Source organism: Sebastes fasciatus, chromosome 13, assembly GCF_043250625.1.
Source record: "Sebastes fasciatus isolate fSebFas1 chromosome 13, fSebFas1.pri, whole genome shotgun sequence".
Taxonomy (NCBI): domain Eukaryota; kingdom Metazoa; phylum Chordata; class Actinopteri; order Perciformes; family Sebastidae; genus Sebastes; species Sebastes fasciatus.
Genome location: NC_133807.1, coordinates 15,581,085 through 15,594,531, shown reverse-complemented (window position 1 = coordinate 15,594,531; position 13,447 = coordinate 15,581,085). Strand labels below are relative to the sequence as shown.

The 13,447-nt window shown below is 37.8% G+C and overlaps 2 protein-coding genes across 4 annotated transcripts; one reads left to right on the top strand and one right to left on the bottom strand.

The window, feature by feature from the left end:
* Positions 1-1,021: 1,021 nt before the first annotated feature.
* alg1 (ALG1 chitobiosyldiphosphodolichol beta-mannosyltransferase) lies at positions 1,022-9,887 on the top strand. Of its 2 annotated transcripts, XR_012596684.1 has the most exons (14): positions 1,022-1,342; positions 3,847-3,924; positions 4,772-4,875; positions 5,153-5,301; positions 5,591-5,680; positions 6,181-6,294; positions 6,654-6,775; positions 7,186-7,224; positions 7,303-7,362; positions 7,458-7,568; positions 7,875-7,989; positions 8,345-8,420; positions 9,431-9,740; positions 9,795-9,887. XR_012596684.1 is itself a non-coding variant. In XM_074655787.1 (13 exons), exons 1-13 carry the CDS (start codon positions 1,060-1,062, stop codon positions 9,560-9,562), a joined length of 1,473 nt encoding a protein of 490 aa, XP_074511888.1. In that variant the 5' UTR covers positions 1,022-1,059; the 3' UTR covers positions 9,563-9,753. The 2 variants fall into 2 exon arrangements, 1 of the variants encoding a protein (XP_074511888.1); XM_074655787.1 differs by lacking the exon at positions 9,795-9,887 and having other exon boundaries at positions 9,431-9,753.
* eef2kmt (eukaryotic elongation factor 2 lysine methyltransferase) lies at positions 9,852-12,903 on the bottom strand. Of its 2 annotated transcripts, none has more exons than XM_074655788.1 (8): positions 12,744-12,903; positions 11,750-11,812; positions 11,574-11,654; positions 11,305-11,406; positions 10,974-11,107; positions 10,619-10,854; positions 10,389-10,526; positions 9,852-9,986 (listed from the first exon to the last, which is right to left on the bottom strand). In XM_074655788.1, the coding sequence occupies exons 1-8, from the start codon at positions 12,897-12,899 to the stop codon at positions 9,883-9,885; spliced, it is 1,014 nt and encodes a 337-aa protein (XP_074511889.1). In that variant the 5' UTR covers positions 12,900-12,903; the 3' UTR covers positions 9,852-9,882. The 2 variants fall into 2 exon arrangements, with proteins under 2 accessions (XP_074511889.1, XP_074511890.1); XM_074655789.1 differs by having other exon boundaries at positions 11,305-11,403.
* Positions 12,904-13,447: the final 544 nt, after the last annotated feature.

Here is a 13,447-nt window from a genome sequence, read left to right as displayed (position 1 = left end):
GACCATGACGTCAGACAGGCTGTCATTACCAAACCAAACTTTAAAGTATTTTCTTTTAAACCATCTATTACGTCACAATTTCACAAACAACAAAATAAAACAAACATGTAAAAAAAAAATGCTATGAAAATATAGCCAAACATTTATTTCTTAATAATAATAATCACCTCTCAACCCTTTAGATTAGCCTTATGGCCACATAGAGGGCTCCCGACCCCACGTTGGGAACCACTGTAAAATATCTCTCTTAGTCAAATCTCACTTTAAAGGTCCCATATTGTGCTCATTTTCAGGTTCATACTTGTATTTTGTGTTTCTTCTAGAACATATTTACATACTGTAATGTTAAAAAAAACAATTATTTTCCTCGTACTGTCGGCCTGAATATGCCTGTATTCACCCTCTGTCTGAAACGCTGCGCTTTAGCGCATTTTGACGGAATTGTGACGGAATTGCAACAGAATTGCATTGCTAGGCAACAGCTTGTGTACTTACTGTCAGCTGATGACATTCACATACACTGCAACCAGGAATAAACTGGGACACATTTAGACTGTTTACGCTTAAAATTGTGTCACGGGTCTAAATATTGTATATTTGTGACATCACAAATGGGCAGAAATCCTAACAGCTTGTTTCAAATGAAGAGTTTCTGAATACGGCTGTGTGAATTTCCCTGTGGATTGAGTGTTTCGATAGTTACACATTATTTATTTAGGACTTAAGCCTGCTTTATAATTAAAAAAAACATGAAAATCTCACTTTTTTATAATATGGGACCTTTAAGGTATATTTTGAACAGATAAAAATGAAAAATGTGCCATTAATTGTGATTAACTATGGACACTCATGCGATTAATCACAATTATATATATATATAATCACAATTATATATATATATAATTTAGGAGACACTTTATTATTGATCACATATTTATAGTGTGATTATCATACTTATTTCCTTAGTTGTACCTGAACGCACCAGAGAGGCTGCGGTCCCTTTAAATGTGAAGCTCCACCTCCTCCGCTGAGCCACGTCATCAGTAATCACAAACAAGCATGGCGCCGCGCTGCAGCTGCACAGCTCCTCTAGCTGTTATTGGGGTAGTTTCTGCGGTTTTAATCTCGTGTTATGTCTCCGGTTCGGGTGTAACGTTGCCGGTCGTGTCTCTGGCTGTAGTGACCGGTCTGGTGTGTCTGTGGTTGCGGCGGCGGGACTCTGGGACTGACCGGCGGGTGTGTGTGCTGGTGTTGGGGGACCTGGGTCGCAGTCCTCGGATGCAGTATCACTCCTTGTCCCTCAGCAAACACGGGTATAATGTTAGCTTTGTCGGGTTTTTAGGTAAGAATGTAGTTTCATACTGTCACTCATACATTCATATGTTTACACAAAGCTTTCACAGCAGCAAAAGGAAACACATAAACAATATAAATATAAGTATACCAGTGGTGGGGAAGTATTCACATCCTTTACTGCAGGAAAGGTACTTATACCACACTGTGAAACTACTGTATACAGTAAAGGTACTAATACCACACTGTGAAACTACTGTATACAGTAAAGGTACTAATACCACACTGTGAAACTACTGTATACAGTAAAAGTACTTATACCACACTGTGAAACTACTGTATACAGTAAAGGTACTTATACCACACTGTGAAACTACTGTATACAGTAAAGGTACTAATACCACTGTGAAACTACTGTATACAGTAAAAGTACTTATACCACACTGTGAAACTACTGTATACAGTAAAGGTACTAATACCACACTGTGAAACTACTGTATACAGTAAAGGTACTAATACCACACTGTGAAACTACTGTATACAGTAAAAGTACTTATACCACACTGAAACTACTGTATACAGTAAAAGTACTTATACCACACTGAAACTACTGTATACAGTAAAGGTACTAATACCACACTGTGAAACTACTGTATACAGTAAAAGTACTTATACCACACTGTGAAACTACTGTATACAGTAAAGGTACTAATACCACACTGTGAAACTACTGTATACAGTAAAAGTACTTATACCACACTGTGAAACTACTGTATACAGTAAAGGTACTAATACCACACTGTGAAACTACTGTATACAGTAAAAGTACTTATACCACACTGTGAAACTACTGTATACAGTAAAAGTACTTATACCACACTGTGAAACTACTGTATACAGTAAAGGTACTAATACCACACTGAAACTACTGTATACAGTAAAAGTACTAATACCACACTGTGAAACTACTGTATACAGTAATAGTACTTATACCACACTGTGAAACTACTGTATACAGTAAAAGTACTAATACCACACTGTGAAACTACTGTATACAGTAAAAGTACTTATACCACACTGTGAAACTACTGTATACAGTAATAGTACTTATACCACACTGTGAAACTACTGTATACAGTAATAGTACTTATACCACACTGTGAAACTACAGTATACAGTAAAAGTACTTATACCACACTGTGAAACTACTGTATACAGTAAAAGTACTAATGCCACTCTGTATTTGATTTGCACCCTGACTGACAGTCAGCCACCCCCACCCCTCTCAACCACACACACACACACACACACACACACACACACACAGTCACATGATATTGATCTTGCCCAGTTATGTTGGCTTTTTTAAAGTTTTCTTTATCTCTCTTTTTTCTTTCTTTCTTTCTTTTTTATATTTATTTATTTTATTTATTTATTTATTTATTCTCTCCATTTAGTTTTATCCATATTTCATTTTATTTTATTTTGTTATGAGGAAAACAAAGAAAGAAAAAAGAAGAGAAACATGTATATTTAGGAAAAAAACAAAAACAAAAACAAAAAAACTCAACTGGCCATGCTGCCTCAACACCATTTCCATCTCCTCTCTCCTCCCTCCCAATGATTGCCTATCTATGGATAGAAAAGAGCAAAAGCCCTGAGCTATCAAACCAGGCTCACGAATTTACGATCTACGACCACACTGTGAAAATACTGTATACAGAAAAAGTCCTGTAGTGAAAATGTTCCTTCAGTAAAAGTATGTAAGTATAATCAGTCAAATGTAGTTAAAGTATTAAAACTGTGACTGTTATACTATTCTATTATAGTATATCATTAGATTATTATTACTCATGCATTAATGTAAAAGCAGGATTTTACTGCATTAACTAATGATTATTTTCAATATGAATTAATCTGCTGATTATTTTCTCCATTAATCGACTTATTGTTTGGTTTGTAAAAATAGTGAAAATAGTGAGAAATGTTCGACACAATGAGCCCAAAGTGACAGTGTTTGTTTAGTCCAAATCTCAACCTTATAATAATAATAATAATACATTTTATTTACATAGATAAAAAGATCATAAAAAAAGGACATCATAAAAAAGAAATAAAACACACAATATTAATCACACATTAAAAGCAGGTCTGAAAATTATTACAAACATATTAACATTATTAAATCTGGAGCCAAAGGGTTTTACATGAAATATTACTTAAACCATCAAAACAGCTGCCATTGAATTTTCTGTGAACGGACTAGCCTAATTGATTAATCAGACATCATATTTTATAAACTCGTCATATATTTTGTGTGCAAAAGTCTTCATTTATAAAGTAACTAAAGCTGTGAGTAGAAGTAGAACGTGGCATGAGGAGAAAATACTCAAAAGTACAAGTACTTCAAATTTGTACTTAAGTAGTAAATGAGTAAATGTACTTAGTACATTACACCACTGATATCTACGTAAATAATACGTTCATCAATGTCCTCCATCTGTTGAGCTATAAAAAGTGATGTATTGTTTCTCTGATATTTTCTCATTTTAGATACCAAACCTCATCGAGACGTGTTGAGAGAGGAGAAAATAAAGATGGTGCCCATAACAGAAGTGAAAGGTGTTCGAGGTAAGAGGAACCATTTTATCACACTGACTCTGTTTTATGTTTGACACCGGAAATGGAAGAAGTATTCAGATCCTTTACTGCAGTAGAAGTACTAATACCACACTGTGAAACTACTCCATTACAAGTAAAAGTCCTGCATTCAAACCCTATCCGCAAAATGTATTTAGAGTACTTAAAGTAAAAGTATAGATGTGTCAGTAAAATGTTCCCTGTCAGTGTTTTCCTATTCTATCTGATGTTTCTGGATTAATATTACTGCTGCATTAATGTGTATGTTGCATTTTAACTCCTTTATATCCTGTTGGATAGTTTAATCTACAGCAATGCATCATGGTCTATAAGATCATCATATGTTTGTAGCCGTCCTGTGAGAACCACGTATCTCTTAAAAGTCAGAAAAACAGACTGTTTTCAGCTTTATGATGATGCATTTTCCAGCTGATCCAAGAGGCTTTTTAAAGAGTTTATTTAGCTTCAGAAGGAGGAGGATTTTCTCAACACATAAAGGAACACTTCGTCCTTCAGTTTATCACAAACATTCAACATCAACACATCTGGAGATACCTGGTTTTCACTGGACAGGAAGTAACTAAAGCTGTCAGATAAATGTAGTGGAGTAAAAAGTACAATATTTACCTCTGAGATGTGGTGGAGGAGAAGTATGAAGTAGCAGAAAATGGAAATACTCAAGTAAAATACAAGTACCTTGAATTTGTACTTAAGTACAGTACTTGAGTAAATGTACCTAATTATTTTCCACCTCTGTTAATTTGGGAATTTTTCAATGAATGATGAAATATCCCAGAAAGTGATGTTGTCGTTTTCAGTGCTTTGTCTCTTTTTCCAGTGGGACCAAAGATCCTCACATATGTGACGAAGGTGATCCTTCAGTGTCTGCAGCTCCTTCATGTGCTGCTGAAGATGGAGACTCAGTCTTATATACTGATGCAGGTACTGGACTTTTGATGTTCAGTCTGTATCTATCGATGGATGCACTTCATTTGGAAATTAGCCAGCTGGCACATTTACAGAAACACTGATTAATGTTTTTTGTCCTTATAAATAAAGAAATGATGAGGAACAGACTGTGAGGAATTAAAGGGACATAACAGTGTTTTTATTTATTAATTTCTTGTCCTATTTAAGTAACTTCTGCTGTAATTAGTTTTATAAAGTGAATGTAACACTGCCCTTCAGGCTGATGTTAATGATTGTGTTTGTATACCAGAATCCCCCGGGCCTGCCCACCATCGCGGTGGCTTGGTTCGTGTGCGTCCTGCGTGGCAGCAGACTCGTCATCGACTGGCACAACTACGGCTACACCATCATGGCCCTGAGCCTCGGCGAGACGCACCCGGTGGTCCGACTGGCAAAGTGGTGAGTACTGAGAGGCTGCTAGGGGCAGTTTACTGTTTAATAAACGATTAACGACTGGAGATTACTGAAGCCAACATTATCTGTGGTTTCCGGGCTGTTATCTTGAGACCACAAATGCATTTTCTTGAGATAATAAATTAAAGATCTGTGGTGCCCGGTCTACAACAAAAACATTCTTGAACTTTATGTTATATTTTGTATAATTTTTGGGTGTCTATAGGTGTATTAATAGGACCCAAAAAACTCACAAAATAATCATGACAGTGATATTTTTTTTTTTTCCTTCCAGGTACGAACACTTCTTCGGCCCTCTGGCCACTCACAACCTGTGTGTTACCAACGCAATGAAGGACGACTTGCAGAAAAACTGGGGCATCAAGTATGATTTGTTTTGCTCTTATCATGCTATATTTAACAAAATAAAATTGTGACGCCTCGCTAGCAGCCTCTAGAGGCTGTAATGTTTATTACACCTGAACAGTATGAAAGTGAGGCTTCGAAGAAACAACTCAGTGGGATCTTTACGGAGGACTTGTGGCCCTTTATGTGCAAAACTAAATAGAAAAATTGCTGTGACGCAAAATGTCCCTGATGATTAGTTGTGTCTGATGTAGTAAATATCCCCCACAGTCACAATTTAACTATTCTTTGAGTCTAAATAAATAAAGTTTGTCATGATGGTGGCGCTAATAGAAAGTTCATGTGCTTATTAAATTTATAACCATTCATCCTCTGGGGAAAATTAATATCCACAACTAATTTTATGGCAGTTGGGTCTTCCTTTGGACCCAAACAGAGCTGAAAGATAAAACCCGACTATACCTCTCAGCCCATTTATCTTTAAGGAAAGTGAAGAGAGAGTGTTTTGACTGTTTGCAGGGCGACGACTCTGTACGACCGACCTCCCTCCATCTTTGGAGAGACTCCACTGAAGCAGCAGCACCAACTCTTCATGAGACTGGCCAACACGTATCCTCAGTTCCAGAGCAAAGGGTGAGAAACATTTATATCTGTTTATAAGGGTGCCACCGAGGCATTTTGTCAGGGAGGCATTATGTAACAATACGTAGACATTTTGTCTCCTTGTGTATCTTCATCTCTGCTAGATTTATGAGTCCATCACAACCAACAAATGCATTGTTTAAAGGGATAGTTTGGATGTTATTCAGTGTCTGTTTCTCTAAACTCCATCTACAGTAAGTAATACACTGACTATGGAGAGGTACCTTTAACTTTAGTCCAGATCTTAAAGATGTATACAGTAAGACACTTTTATTAAGTTAGTGTAGCTGTAGCACTACACTGGTTAGTACACACACTCTGCCTTGACTCACCTGTTGTGTGTTTTACAGGTCTGAGGAGGTGAAGGTGGAGATGCAGAGGACAGTTTTCTCAGTTTGTGACCTCACTGATGACACGGTGACCTTGAGGACGGAGCGACCGGCACTGCTGCTCAGCAGCACCAGCTGGACAGGTGAGAGGAGGAGACATTAAGATGACTCGCTGAATAAACATAAACCGCGGCGCCCCATTTTTCTGACATTTTATAGACCAAACAACTAATCGATTGATCGAGAAAATAATCAACAATGAAAATAATCGTTAGTTGCAGCCCTGATCTTTACCTGCTGCAAATAAATGTCTGTGGAGGAGAAGATCTTTGTTGTATTTCCTTTTTTGTCCCGTTGCCTCCAACAAACAATAAACTGCTGATTTAAACAAAGTCACAGAAATAGTTGGAGAACATCATCACATGTTGCTTGATGATATGAGGTTTTGTTTGTAGAAAAATATCCAATCCAACTTCAAATGTTTCATCTCAGAGTCCTAAAATCAGACGTGTTTAAATTCCAACTCTTGTTTGTTTCTACCTCCTCGCCACAGAGGACGAAGACTTCTCCGTTTTGCTGACGGCTCTTGAAGGTACGAGAGGTTTTAAACTGCTGCTGTTAAACACGGAGGATTAAACGTCATCATTCATCACCTGTTTGTCCTCAACAGAGTACGAAGGTTTCATCACAGGAGGAGCTTCCTTACCCTCTTTAGTCTGTGTGATCACAGGTAACTCTGCTGCCTTACTGTTTGTCAAGCTGTCTCATTTCAAAAGAGGTTTCAGTCGTGTGTGAGTGTGTTTTTTGGTGTGTGTGTGTGTGCAGGTAAAGGTCCTCAGAAGGAACACTACAAGAAGCTGATTGACTCTCTGCATTTGGAGCATGTGAAGATCTGCACCCCCTGGCTGGAGGCAGAAGACTATCCCGTCTTATTGGGTAAGAATCGGGAGGTTAAGCTCATTAAGTTTGGAACTTTTGCACATTTTCATTATTAAAATCTCACCTTTAATAGTGAACTTATTAAATGCACATAAAAAGCAACACTAGGTCTCATGGTTTTGTTAAAAGTCCATTTAACCTGCACTGCATTCAGCAGCTCTCCTCCATCACATGTACAGATGGTTAGCCAGCATCCCATGAAATAGGAATCAACCCTCCTCTGCATATGGCAAAGCTTGACTATATGGAATTTTTTATTTTATTTTATTTTTTCAATATGTTTGTATGTATTTGTGTTGTCAGGTTCAGCAGACCTGGGTGTTTGTCTCCACAAGTCGTCCAGCGGTCTGGATCTCCCCATGAAGGTGGTGGACATGTTCGGTTGCTGCCTGCCCGTCTGTGCCATCCACTTCAACTGGTGAGCAACGTCCGCCCAGGGTGTTTTACATTTTACATATAAATACACAAATATACAAAGCATGAGCCTGTTGAATACTGCAGCCTGTATTACAGAGCTTTAGACTTTTGGTCTTTTACTGCTTTTTATCAAGGAGAGTCCATTAGTTGTCCTGAGATGATGACATTCATATTGCTGCATTCTTAGTAGATTATGAATGATTTGTGTCAAAGGAACTCAAAAATAAACTAAAAAGGCTCAGAAAACCTGTTAAGTGACGGAGACTTGTAGAGCAAACTGATCTTTGGAAACTGCATTTAATCTGTAATACTGATATGTGTGTCAAATCTAACGCAACGGTGTCTTATTCCTTCAGTTTACACGAGCTGGTGAAGCACGAGGAGAACGGACTGATCTTCAGAGACTCTCAGGAGCTCGCTGAGCAGCTCAAGGTGAGAGGAACACCTGCAAATGTTCCCAAGATACAGACACGTAAACATGATAAAGGGCATTCAGTATATTTTAACTCAAAGATTCAGTGTCTCACTTCTGGTCGGGATTTAAAGCTGCAGTCGGTCACTTTGAGCAAATATGATAAAAAAAAAGTTATTTTTATAAAACAAGTCACTATATCCTGACAGTAGTGCATGAGATGGATAATCTGTGAAAAAATAATCATGTTCCTCTGTGTCCTCCTGTGCTCCTAACGGCATTTCACAGCACCTGAACGGAAACAACCAATCAGAGACAAGCTGTCTCTACAGCAGCTGTTAAATACAGTTCGCAAAACTCGTGAACTCCGATCAAACGGTCAAACTAGTGATCAATATTCTGTTACTGAAATGCCTATTTCTCGCCTCAAATGTTTTCAGAAACATCTTGTGTACTGTTTAGCTGTAAAATTAGAAAGTTTGCTCCAGCCGCCATGTTGAAAACAGTCGAGCCAAAACCAAGCACAGCCCTCATTTAAGACCTTTCAGAGATCTGCAGTCTCTCTGGCTTCACTGTTTAAGCTTCTTTTTAGAGATGGGCAAATGACACAGAAGCTTTTTTCACTCCTGTTTCAATACATCGTGTTGGAGCTTGTGTCAAATGAGGAATATCATGTGACTGATGACATCTGGAGCTTCAGACGGTACTGGTGCTTCAGAAAGCGCTTCATTCAGATTAGAAAGTTTTACTGGGACATTAGTGGGATAAGAAGACAGGAGAATAATTGAGAAATATGTAGGATTTTTGGATAATGCATTAATGAATTACCATCTACACTTAATGCAGCACATTTCATAATACTATTAAAATCAGAGAGCTTGTGGTGCTTCGGCCCGTCTCGAGAGACTAGTATACGTTTTCAGACCACCAGATGTCGCTGCGTTTGGAGCCCCGAAGCTTCAAAAGGCTTCATCGCCCCTCCATCACTACTTCTTTTATATGATGTTGATTTGTCTTTGTGTGTTTTCAGTCTCTCCTGTCAGAGTTTCCCAGTTCGGAGGGCAGACTGGGAGCGTTCAGGAGGAACCTCCGCACCAGCAGAGGGCAGCGCTGGGATGACAACTGGGACCAGAACGTCCTGCCTCTGATCGCTGCTTCCTGATGGAACACCAGAGAGTGACTTTAAAATGACCAATACCAATAATTGACCCTGTGTTTCCCTTTAACTTCATTCTTGGAGGTGAAGTGTTGTGTTGTGTAGACAAACCAACAGGAAATGTGTCAACAGGGGGATGAAAGGCAGAGAAGTGTTCGATTATTTGGGATGAAAGACATCTTTAGTTTTACTGCGTTGTAACATGAAGGTAGAGATAAACTCTACCTTTTCATTCCAGCGTTATTTTTTTTCTACTTCAGATTACTTGAATGTATAAAAAGGACACTTTGATACGTTGTACATTTGTAAATAAAAATTTTATTGTGCTACAGTTGTGACAGTTGAATAATTTCTATAGCAGAGACTCGGTTGTAAGGAAACACATGGCTGACGGCTCCTGTGATCACATGATGGCGGATTCCTGCTTTTTCTGTCAAAACAAAACATATTCAGTCAGTTAACAGCATTCAAAAGATATATATACAAAAATAAAATAACATCAGGCTTATCCATAAAGACAGGAAGGTTAGGTTGGCTGATACAACGACCGAAACCACAACAAATAAAATATATACATGTTACATGCATACACCGTATAACAGATCATAATTAAAAATTGAAAAACAAACTATTCAAAAACAGCAAGGAGAAAAAAAAGGTAATAAAATTAGAATAAATAAATTATAAAATAAAATATATATTTAAATTTATGAATAAGAATAAATAGTCATGATAATAATAAATAAATAAAATAAATTCCCACCAGATTCCCAGCACCAGTACTTTCCAACAGATCTTCAGATATCTGTAAGAATAAAAGCTCCTCTCTTACCGAGGTGCTGCTTAAAGCCGCTGTACGTCTCCTGGTTTCTTATAGTGGAACAGATGAAGACTTCAGGAGACAAACACCTAAGGATCTTGGACAGCAGCTTCACTAGACTCTCCACAACGTCTGGGTCATACACCACATCTGCACCACAGGGAAGAAACATCTGCATCTAGGTTTCATCGTTCACACGGCTGAATGAGGCTGACTGGATGTTCTTCCTGGCTCACACTGACCTGCAGCGATGACGGCGTCGCCCCCGATCTGTCTGATCTGTTCCTCCGTCGCCGTCATCCAGTCCATCTCCTCCACGGCGACTGTGGGAGACATCAGACCGTTCAGTCGGACGTTGTCTCTCAGCTTCTGCAGGACTCCGGGGTGACAGTCACTGAAAACGTATTGGTTTGGGCTGCAGGAGCGACAGATGGTGATGCCGGTCAACCCCACACCGCTGCCCAGCTCCAGAACCGTCCTGCAGAGCAGAGGAGACCCAGGGAACACTTTAAAAAGAGTCAAGGGATGCAGGGGCTTTCTCATTGAATGAAATTAATTTATTAAGTTTTTCTCGTGGTGGTTTTAGGGGTTGGATACCTGCCAGTGAAGGTGTGCCGGTGATCCAGAGCCCACTCTGCCAGGTAGAGGGCGGCCTCCCAGGTCACCAGGCCCGTGGTCCCCTCTGAGATCAGAGCTACGTTTTCCAACAGGCTGACGGCATCACCGCTAGGCTGCAGGACAAACATCAAAATGTTAAAGAGATCATATCATGCTCATTTTCAGGTGTATACTTGTATTTTGGGTTTCTTCTAGAACATGGAAGAGGAAATACTAAATACTGTATGTTTCACTAATGTGTTTATTTTTCATCATGGACACCATGAGGAGCGGGGCTGTAATCCAGTGAATGATGAGCGTGTACTGGTACCAGTAAGTAGCTCTTGTAGCACTCGGTTGTGTCTTCGGCTCCCACCACTACAGCCAGAGCGTCGTACAGCTCGTCCAGAGGATCGCAGCCTGCAGCCTCCTGCTGTGGAGACACGACACAACGACAGGAACTGTTTTCATTACGGATGAGATGTCGGTCCAACGCTTCAGTTCAGAGTGAAAAAGCACAGCAACTATCTGATAGATCACCATTCTTTATTTTTAGATTTATATGAATGTTGTTCAGAGACAGACTGACAGACCACCAACCCGTCTGATGAGCTCAGAAAGGAACAGCTTCCTGTATCTGAATGATGGAGGAAACGTCCGGCTCAGAGAGTGAAGACACGTCTGTCAGAAACACAAAAGATACATTATTGATTATTCTATTGACAACTGTTTTATGATTAGAAGACCATGAACAGTGTGTCTGCAGACATACTTACCTGTTTTAGGATGTCTGATATCAGGTCTGACGATTTGTTGCTTTCAAGGTCTTTTTCTAAAAACTGAAAAATAGAAATTGTCAGTTAGAAATTCTAGGTCTTTAATTGTAATTGACCTAGAATCTAATTGGTGTATTTGCTAATATATTAGTATTAAAAAAAAGATTTTAATTCAGAAAAAAAGTCAATTTTTTCTCAGAATTATGGATTTAATCTCACTAATTGGACTTTCTCTCTTTCATTATCAGCATTTTGACTTTAATATTCAAATAAAAATGACATTAATTTCATAATTCTTCCTTCCACGGGCCAAAACCTGGTGCAGAGGGCCATTCACAGATCTTTCATGGTTGCTTTGCCTACATTTATTTAAGTTATCTACTATTAAACAGAATATCAAAAAAGACTGATATAAATGTGATATTTATCCTTTTTAATCTTTGAATTTTCATCCTTTGTATTTATTTTTTCCTAATCCTTATTCATCCTCTTATTCTAATTATTATTATTATTATTCGTATTATTATTAATATTATTATTAATAATAATAATAATGATAATTTCACACTACTTTTATATACCACCCTGCATTTCACTAGATATACTGTTTGTGTATGTGACATATAAAACCTTTGAATTTAACCTAAAAAAAATAATTCGATGCACAATCAAGCCATTCTAATTTATACACTGACAAGTCAACCTTGGGTTTCCCGTTATGTCCACAGTCTAGTATTTGCAAACTGTATTGCTGTCTGAACTAAAGAAGACTGAGAATAAAATTATTTGGTGGATCATGTGTGCCGAATTATGCCGAACAGTCCTTCTGATTTGTGAAATACTTTTAGTCATATTCTGACACATAGCATGTTTACCGCTGAGCAATGAATTACGAATGGACACATATGTGCATGGAGTCTGGCGTGGTATTGTCCCTCTGTAACACGCATGGAGACGAGATAAAAGCTCTGCTAGCACCCGGTCATATACTCACGGTCCAGGGAAATGAAACCAGACGACTCATTGCGAAAAAAGACACCTGAAAGTCCCGTAAAATATCCGTCTTATTCATTCCTTTACTGTCTGAGGTTCGGTTCTGCTCTGAATGCTCCATGGTCAACGTGTCTGTGTTTACTTCCCACTTACCCATAATGCATCGTGATCGTTTGTCGCTAGGCCTATTGGGTAGTGTAGTTTTGTATTCAAATGAGTTTATTTGTAAATTAATTAAAATTAAAACAAAATGTAGACGTTTCTGTCTGTATAAAAGATGCAGGAAAATGTCTAAAATGTGTTAAAATAAAAACAAAACATAAATAAAAGAAAATAAATTAATAAATAAAGCAAACAAATGTAATTAAATAATAATATATATACAAAAGAAATAGAATGCAGCAGTAACCCATCAATTAAAAAACAATATATATATATAAACAAATATATATATATAAACATATATAAACAAATATATATATATTTAAACATATATAAACAAATATATATATATAAACAAATATATATATAAACATATATATAAACAAATATATATTATAAAATATAAATAAGAACAAACTATTTAAAAAATGGAGGAGGAGAAGTCATGAAGTGCTTGGGGTGTGATGCTAATAATCTGTCAAGAATATTTTTTGTTATTTTTAGTCTGCTGGAGGTTTTCATCCCGCTCTTTTCTTGCTGTGT

Excerpts from the sequence above, each read along its gene's own strand:
- alg1 (XM_074655787.1), top strand. The coding sequence starts at position 1,060 with ATGGCGCCGCGCTGCAGCTGCACAGCTCCTCTAGCTGTTATTGGGGTA. Across the intron at positions 3,925-4,771 it reads AGAAGTGAAAGGTGTTCGAG|TGGGACCAAAGATCCTCACA; the intron begins GTAAGAGGAACC and ends CTCTTTTTCCAG. Across the intron at positions 7,569-7,874 it reads AGACTATCCCGTCTTATTGG|GTTCAGCAGACCTGGGTGTT; the intron begins GTAAGAATCGGG and ends TTGTGTTGTCAG.
- eef2kmt (XM_074655788.1), bottom strand. The coding sequence starts at position 12,899 with ATGGGTAAGTGGGAAGTAAACACAGACACGTTGACCATGGAGCATTCA. Across the intron at positions 10,527-10,618 it reads CGACGCCGTCATCGCTGCAG|ATGTGGTGTATGACCCAGAC; the intron begins GTCAGTGTGAGC and ends CCTGTGGTGCAG. Across the intron at positions 9,987-10,388 it reads CGGCTTTAAGCAGCACCTCG|AAAAAGCAGGAATCCGCCAT; the intron begins GTAAGAGAGGAG and ends TTGTTTTGACAG.